Genomic DNA, 8809 nt, shown 5'->3' with positions numbered 1-8809 from the left:
GGAGTCCCGGAGGGACTCCACCTCCATGGCCGGCCAACCCTAGTGGGGGAGGAGTCCCAAGTGGACTCCCCCTTTGGGGGCCGGCCACCCCCCCATATGGAAGGTGGAACTCCCACCTCTAGTGGGAGTCCTAGCTTGGGTAGGTTTCCCTATCATATGGAAGGTTTTGGGTTCGGGTCTTATTCGGAGACTTGTAGTCCAACCCTTGGGGCTTCCACCTATATAATGAGGGACAAGGGGAGGGGGCCGGCCACCTCTAGACCACAAGCTGGCCGCACCCCTCAAGTGGCCGGCCACCCCCTCCCAAACCCTAGCCGCCCCCTCTCCTCCATAGCTCCCGCGTGCTTTAGCGAAGCTCCGCCGGAGTTCTCCACCACCACCGACACCACGCCGTCGTGCTGTCGGATTCAAGAGGAGCTACTACTTCCGCTGCCCGCTGGAACAGGAGGTGGACGTCGTCTTCATCAACAACCGAACGTGTGACCGAGTACGGAGGTGCTGCCCGTTCGTGGCGCCGGAAGGATCGTGATCAAGATCTTCTACGCGCTTTTGCAAGCGGCAAGTGAACGTCTACCGCAGCAACAAGAGCCTCCTCTTGTAGGCTTTGGAATCTCTTCAAGGGTGAGACTCGATAAACCCCTCGTTGCTACCGTCTTCTAGATTGCATCTTGGCTTGGATTGCGTGTTCGCGGTAGGAAATTTTTTGTTTTCTATGCAACGAATCCCTACACAGGGCGTTTCCCGCGCGCGCGAAACGCCGGCGAAACTTGCTAATGTATTGGGCACGCGCGGGAACGACCGTCGTCGCGCTGGAACAGTTAATCGCCGGCGGCAGGCCTCGACGGTACGTAAAACGCAATTAACGATTTTGACGCTATCTCAGCTAAAAAATGCATCTTCACCGCTGGAGGTACCCCCGACGCAAACGGTCGCCCTGGGCCGCATGGAATCCGTGGGCCGACGCAAACGGACAGAACCGGACATTTCGGAGTCTGAAATGCGCCGGCCCGTTGGAGATGCCCTAATCTGTTAGAGCATCTCCAGCCGCGTCCCCCAACGGGATTTAGGACGGATGGAAAAACGATCCCAGCCGCGTGCCCCAAAGCCTCTTTTTATCCGACGCGACCGATATGGTGTCCGGGGTCCCGAGCCCGTCCCCGCTACACAAGGGATACTCCGGGCAAGCCGGACACAATGAAAAGCGAGGCGAATAGACGCGGGCCCGACGCATCAGCGGCTCGGAAACCAAAAACCCCGTCGCCTACCTTTGGTCAAGCGATGTTAATGGCATCCCCGATTTCATTGGAGACACCGTCGTCGCCGCCACCATCTCCTACGCCCGCAGCGCACTAGCAGCCGAGGAGGACGTACTCGTCCTCCTCCAGCTCTTCCTCATCAGGGACGACGCGATCGACGCCATCCTTGTTCCACCGCGCCGCGCCCTACACCGTCCCCAAGCACGAGGTGAAGGAGGAGGAGTCGGAGTTCGTGCCTGTTTACCTAAGTAGGCCTAGTTCTTTCTATAATGAGCATTCGTGTCCGGGGACTTTGATCCAACTTCAGCCGATGGGGAAACTAAAAGGGATGCACCATCGGGATCTTCTCGTATTTCAGCGGATCCCCGGCAAGTCATTTACGCGACGACGCCAGTCATTCTGAGGCACGGCAGCAGCGGCAGCCGGCGGCAGCGCCCTCCTCATCCCGAAGACGGAGGTGAAGGAGGAGCAGGATGATGAGGCAGCCGGGAAGGCAGCGCTGCTGGCAGAGTATGAGTGGTAGCAGTGTCTCATCCAGAGCATGGAAGACCCCGAGGACTGCCTAGAGCTGCGAGCGGCGTGCTTGGCGTCGTTGAATGACAAGGACGCATGGAGGGGCGACCTCAACGCGGTGATCGCCATGTCCATCCGCGACACCAGAAAGCCGCTCGTGGACCTCACCGACGACGGCGAGGCTGGACCAAGCAGCGCGGTGAAGGAATAGAGTGTTTGGTTCAGTAGCTCATTCATAAGTATGAAAAGTATTCAATGTGATGGTCTTCTTAAATTTAAAACAAGACTAGACACAAAACAAATAAAGGACGCTCCAATTTTTAACAAGAATTCTATGTTGCTCAAAAAACAAAGTTTAGAAGTGTGCAAATCGAGAGTTTTAATATATGTCCAATGGGGTGCCATGGGCATACCAAAGATTATGGTCTTCACCATTTTTGGATTGCTCTTGGTATGGTGTTCCTCCATTCCCTCTGAAAAAACTTCGACACAAAACTTTCTTCTCATTCTTTTCTATGGGGTGACATTAGTGGTACAAGGATATCATGCTTGCTAATATTTTCTTCATAAATAAAATTATTTAGTCATGAACCAGAGATCACAGAATATTCTACTCATCATAGTATATCAAAAGTTTCAAGAAAAAACATTTTAATACTTAAAATAATGGTTCTAACATTAAGAGACAGAATTGTCCAGAATTTTTGCTGCGGAAAAACTGATTTTTTCGAACACTTAGACATGTCAAGAATTTTGGCCAATTTTTGTGCATATAGAGGATGACAAGTTGCAGCTACTGTGAGTTTGTCAAGATTTTAGGAGTTACCAAACAAATTATAAAAATCGTGAACTAAAAGGTGTAGCGCAGGAATCAACAACTCTATATTTGTTTTGCAACTTTTATCATCCAAATGGGTAAAAACTTAGTACTTTATTTAAAAACCAGAGAGTAAACTAAAACAAAACTAACATGGTACATCAAGCATGTATAAATAAAGTAAAAATAAAAATATCTTGAGTTGCCTCCAGTAAAGCGTTTTCTTTATAACCATATAGCTAGGCTAACTTACTTGGTTCAAGTTGTATGAAGATCATAAACCGTATTCAAAATTAGATTTGTTGACATATCTTAAGCATTGCATAACCATCACAGTGGACTTCAAAAAATTCGTAGTTGTATGGAAATTGTTGTGGAACTTTTGATGTAGAAACCACACACAATAGGTTGAGACATGAATATATAGTGAAATTGCTGCTCAAGGTGCCTTGCTTTACTGTGGACCCCCCCCCCCCCCCCCCCCAGAAATAAGTGACGTTTTCGGCATTATTTTATTGAAACTTTTGAAAAGTTGACTGAAAATCCCGTTTTAGATCTTTAGATTGGAAAACTGAAATTTACATGTATAGATTTGTCTTGAAAACTATTTGGAGAAGAGATATTGGACATATGTACTCTAAAACAAAACATATTGGACAATTCAGAAAAGGAAAGTCAAAAAATCCCAAATAAGGTTTAGAGAAGAGATAAACGGAACATGCATTCGTAGTCATAGCTTGTGCCCGCAAATTTGGCAAACTTGAGTCAACACGACCCTATTGGACCATTTCTAATGTCATCCCAACGGGCTATATAATTACAATAAGTTACTTATCTAATTAGTTGTACAACTCCAGTTCATGCTTGCGAGACTGGGTGTTATCCATATGGGGCTTGGCCAGCTGGACCAAAGTTGAGGTAAAATTTCTTCCCTGGAGTCATTTTCCAAGTTGAGAACACCTATATCCCGGCTATTATTCTTATATTCTGAAACACACGACTCATCATCTGTGAAATAGACACAATTTGGCTTCAGCTGGGGAAGTTCTTTAGCACTAAGGCACTGTGCCTGGTTATACCCAAGAAATAACACCTGATCATGCAAGTCCTTCATCTCCACAAGCTCTTTTGCTGCCATGTCAACTTTATATAGCAATATTTCCTGAGTCTCACGTATGATCTCATTGTCATCTGTGTCTATGAGTTCATAATTCCTGCGAACTTGCAGCAGATCGCCGCACGGAGTCTGAACAACGTACATGCACCCACGGATATAATTCTTCATGCAATCTGTAATTGTATTCATTGTGAAGGTGGGACTGGTAAGATCAAAAGTGTCGATTCTTCCGAATCTCGTGAATGCATACAGCAGACCATCCGTGTACATGCATTGTTGGTAGTCCCAACCTGGCGGCAGCAAGGTCCACTTGCAATCTCCTACCCTTGCAAACGAAAGCTGAAGTGATACACCGTGGATGAGAACTACAATGTAGCTTCCTGTGGAAGGATCAGGAAATATGAAAGATTGGTAGTAGAAGAAGTCACGAAGCTCATCGAGAGCATGGATTGTCATATAGTGACCAGTATATTGAAAGTCTAAGTCAATGTCGTGTATTGGCTCCCACAACTCATACTTGTCAATTGTGCCTGCGTCGTCAAAGATCGGCTTCACACTCTCATTGGTGATTACTGACGGGAGAGCAATCTGTTGACCAGTGGCCACGTTGACAAGGTGTAGCTCGGACTTCTCATCAGCAGTAACAAGCCAGCCATGTGAGGACCCAACGAGATACCTACTGCGGATAGGCGGATCTGGAAGAGTAAAATTGTAGACTCGCTTTTCTGCGAGGCTGTAGAGACAAGCTACGTTCTCACCAGCAGACTCGGACGTGTAGAGGAGGCAAGGGGTCTGAAGCCTTTTGTATAGTTCAGGCTGGCTGCGTATGGTGGTGCACGCAGAGCGCCAGGAGGAGCAGACAGATCCGGCACGGATGAGGTCAGGGATCTCCAGGAGGGCAAAGATATCCAGCAATACATCCTGTGGAATCTCCGGCGAATTTCTGACCACGACCTCAGTTTCCAAAAGCGGCGAGTTTCTCTGAATTTCCTTTAGCGAACAGGAAGAAACAGATAGGAGCTTACGCAAAGTTCTCAACATAATGGCTCGAGATCAGTATCCTGGCTAAGCTAGATGCCTTCACGGCTTCACGAGAGCAACTGCAAAACCAGGTGTTTTGGAAGACAAATTGCTTCTGCGCACCAACCACAGGTGTTATCTGATCTCAGTTGAAGCACACGGACGACGGGCAGGCTCCTCCTGGCTGCATTTATAGTGTAGCTGAACCAGCTGATGCATCACTTATGATCCGAGTAGGAGATGTAGTCCGAATCCAAGAACGATACGAGCATCGCCCGAATTTCTTTTGTAGCGGCCACAATGTGGAAGAGATTCGGATTTTCAAATCCGACTTGTTGCCGCTGTAGGAACTCCGGTTGAGAGCCAAGAGGGAGAGAACTAACCCGCGGCGGCGTAGCCCAATGGCCCGGCCGCCGACGAAAATGAGAAGGGGAAACACGCGGTCTTCCTATTGTCGTGGATGAGTCGCATCTACAGGTCGTCGACCACGCGACACGATGGCACATTGTACTCCCGCAGCAAGGACTCGAACAAAAATAGCACACTGCCGTCGCCGCGCGTCAGCTAGACATGCTCCTGGACACCAGCACCCTCCCGCGCTGCGCCGCCTTCCCCGACCTTCCCGAGCTCGTCCGCGGACAAAACATGGTAGAGGGTGGGCAGGAGGAGTAGGGAGTGAAACTGGATTACCGGAGGGGAGTGGGGGGGGGGGGGGGGGGGGGGGCACTAGTAGAAAAACGCCCATCTATACCGGTTCCAGAGGGCCATTCGTACCGGTTTAGCAACCGGTACAAATTATTCGGCACTAAAGCCCCCCCCCCTTTCGTACCGGTTGCTTACGAACCGGTATAAAACGGGCCTCCACGTGGGCCACCAGGAGAGCTCAGGGCTGAGGATCTTTGGTACCGGTTGGTAATACGAACCGGTACCAAAGGTTCCCCCCGCGGCAGGGAATTTTCCCAAATCTCTGCCGCGGCAGAGAATTGGCTTTTTAGGGTTTTGGAGAGGTTTAGGGATATCGGTTTGATTCATATCGCGTCGATGCACCAGAAACGCGTTTGGGTTTAGGTAGTACATGAAGATCAAGATGATATGCATAGCAAGTTGGTGCATATAATATAACACACATGTTATTGCATGAGATCGCAAATTAAGTAGCACTATGCATGAAGATCGATCTTCATGCATAGTGGTGCTCTCCGAGGCGTACTCTATATATGTCTATTACATGTAGCATAGTGGTACTCTTCGAGTCAACGATATATGTAACATGTACATCTTCATTCATTGTGGTGCTCTGCGAGTGGTGGTATGACGTCCCGAAGGAAAAATCCCGCCAATTCCTCGCCTATTGCTATGAAGCGGTCATCGATTGAGAGCTTGTTCCGCTTTCTTGCCAACTATAAAAGAATAAGATACAAATGAATACATGAAACAACTATTACTGAAACTCGGCACAACTTATGATAACAAAACAAATTTGTGAAGATTGTTTTTGTACCTCTTTATTTCTCTCATTATTCGTTCTCTCGTTGACAATTCTGCGGATGAACTCGCAAACGAAGAATCCACAGAGATCGGTCCCCGGAGGTTGTTGCGGGCATTTCTTTACAAGAATATAATTCAATCAAACAATAGTCAAGTATGATAATTGAAAGGTGTGTGGACCTAGGTAGTACTACTTACTTTCGCACGCCATCGCAGCTTCGGTGGCCATTCACGGACGTATCTTCCTTGATGAAAGTTTGCCATACGCTGCTCGACAAAAGAAAATGCATAAAAGAGTCATCAATTAGTTCAAAGCAGGAAATTAACGAAACAAACCGATAAGAATTCAAATTACCTTCTGAGCATTAAAAAACAAGACACGTATAGATCCTTTTCTTTGGTTAGTGAGTCCAAGACTTCAACTTCTCCAATTTCCAAATTGATGACGAGAAGAATAAAGTGAAACCTACGCACGTTTCAATATGTAGTCATTAGTTAAAATTTTGACATACGGTGAGCAAAATATAATGTGTTATAAGACAAGTAAGACTCACTCGAAGTTGTAAGGCCAAAGTATTAGCTTTTTGTCACGTTGTCGCTTCAAAAACCTTAGCAAAGTCTGCGGTGTATCCTTGTTATAGAGGGGATCATCTATGGTTTTGACATGCATTGTGTTCGGGTCAATGAACCCAATGTCTGTGATATCGTCCCTTTTGCATTCGAGCATCTTCGATCTGCATAATATAGCGCACAAAAGATTATAATCTGCAGACAATGAACGACTTCTCAAATTAAATAAATAAATCACTTACAGACAATAGCAACTGATGATTGATTTGTCGAGGGCCCGGAGATTATATAACTGAAAGAGTTCGGCGAAGTCAACGTTCACACAGTACTCCTGGAAGTAGTGCTCTTCCCTAACTCGCACCATGATAGTCTCGATCCCTTCCTTTGAGGCCTTAAGGTACCACGAATGCAAGTTACGCATACATGTTGGTACCTTCCTGAGATTCTCGACCAAATCTTTCCCTTGAACAAACTGATATGCTCGTTCAGCTAAGGCGTAATCAGTTGCGTCTTGTCGAGAACTTTGAACGGTCTTCCCGTCAAACACCTTGAGAGGGGCGACCGATTGAACGGGTTGTTGTCCGAGCTGGTAGACACCGTGTATCCCTTTTATCTCCCTGATACCAGATTTAAAGGGTTTTGTCGCCTCTATCATCTTGTCATACGACCTTTCAATAGAACGCGCATAGTCAGATGGCGGCGATGGTACAGGGTCATATAGATTGTCAACGGTACGCACAACTTTCTCCCGATCTAGTGTCTTCTCGAAAGGTATCTCTGGCACTTTCGGCGCAAAAAATTTCTTCACCTCGGCCTTAACGGCCTCCGCGTTTTCCTCTGGAGTTTTTTCCCAAGGTAACTTCTCAGGAGGCGGCAGTTGTTTCTCCTTTCTAGCTTTCTTCCTAGGCGGCGTACCGTTCCGCTTAACGGACGCTGTCTTACGCGGAGGATCTCGAGATGGTGGACTCACGCTGGGGTCCCTCTCTGGTAGGTGTGGACTTGGCTGCTCACCAGGACTGCCACCAGGAGGAGTCGATGGCATTTGCTGCTCATGTGTAGGAGTCGGTGGCCTTTGCAAAAGGACGACGTACTTCTTCGGCCATTGGGCGAAACCGTGCTTGACATCGCCAGTGTCCTCTCATCTTCACCTCTAGGAATATCAAGCTCCACTTTTTCAAACCCCGAAACAACTTCATCCACCCCGACACGAACACAACCAGGTGGAATGGGCATATGATGGTGCATTGCTCCATCTTCACTTGGGTACACATAGCCGACCGCCACCTTAACGAGACGCGGTCCCGATTAACATATGTAGCTCGCAACTGTCTTCTCCGTGACATAATCCACGGGGTAGCTTCCTCCACATCCGTCAAGATGCGAGGAACCGACACCGCTTCTTCGCCGAGATGGGGCAGCATCGGCTTGTGGATCCCGTAGAAACAGCGGCTGATCGGGTGCCCTCTCGATTTCTCTCAAGAGCCTCCACCCTAGATAACAACTCCGTTACAATGTCGGCGTCCTTCTTCTTCTTTCGCGAACGGCTTCTATAAGTGTCGGCGCTGTCCGGCCACGCTTCCTTCATGGTGAGACCAGGCGAGCTCGTACCCGTCCAACATGTTCAGTGGTTCCCCGCAGCGAGTGTCAGCTCGTCATTCTCACGATCGGGAATGTACTCTCCCTGTCGTACCGTGTCAATTGCATCTACCAGCTTCGGTACAATTGCCTCAATTTTTTCCTTCCATTTTCCCTTCGCAACGATCAACCCTGTCTTTGGGTCCAACCCTGCCCCATGAGCGAACAACCAGAACTTGGACCGTTCGGGCCAGTCCCATGTCTGTGGAGTGATTCCATGATCCATCGTTTATTCTCAAACGCTGTCCACTTCGGAATGGCACTCTTGTAGCCACCTGACCCCAAATTATGCGGAAGTTTCTTCTTTGCAGCCGTTTCGGTATTGTTCTTCGAGCGGGACACAAACGTCGACGATTTCGTATACTCCTGAAATGCGGCCCGGTGATCTTTTAT

The 8809-nt window shown here is 48.1% G+C and overlaps 1 protein-coding gene and 1 long non-coding RNA gene across 2 annotated transcripts; both read right to left on the bottom strand.

Annotated features, from left to right (window-relative positions):
- Window positions 1-3281: 3281 nt before the first annotated feature.
- On the bottom strand, window positions 3282-5174 carry LOC127335649 (probable F-box protein At4g22165). Its single transcript, XM_051362371.2, has one exon. It carries the CDS (start codon window positions 4742-4744, stop codon window positions 3422-3424), a length of 1323 nt encoding a protein of 440 aa, XP_051218331.1. The 5' UTR covers window positions 4745-5174; the 3' UTR covers window positions 3282-3421.
- A 1270-nt stretch (window positions 5175-6444) lies between these two features.
- On the bottom strand, window positions 6445-7308 carry LOC127321262 (uncharacterized). The gene is made up of 4 exons (XR_007863926.2): window positions 7024-7308; window positions 6766-6945; window positions 6567-6677; window positions 6445-6478 (listed from the first exon to the last, which is right to left on the bottom strand). It is a non-coding gene; the product is annotated as an uncharacterized lncRNA (long non-coding RNA).
- Between the last annotated feature and the right edge of the window lie 1501 nt (window positions 7309-8809).

This window comes from Lolium perenne, chromosome 2, assembly GCF_019359855.2.
Source record: "Lolium perenne isolate Kyuss_39 chromosome 2, Kyuss_2.0, whole genome shotgun sequence".
NCBI lineage: Eukaryota > Viridiplantae > Streptophyta > Magnoliopsida > Poales > Poaceae > Lolium > Lolium perenne.
This window is presented reverse-complemented; position numbering and strand designations above follow the sequence as displayed.

Bases quoted from the DNA above. Each gene is read 5' to 3' on its own strand.
- LOC127335649 (XM_051362371.2), bottom strand. From the start codon at position 4,744: ATGTTGAGAACTTTGCGTAAGCTCCTATCTGTTTCTTCCTGTTCGCTA.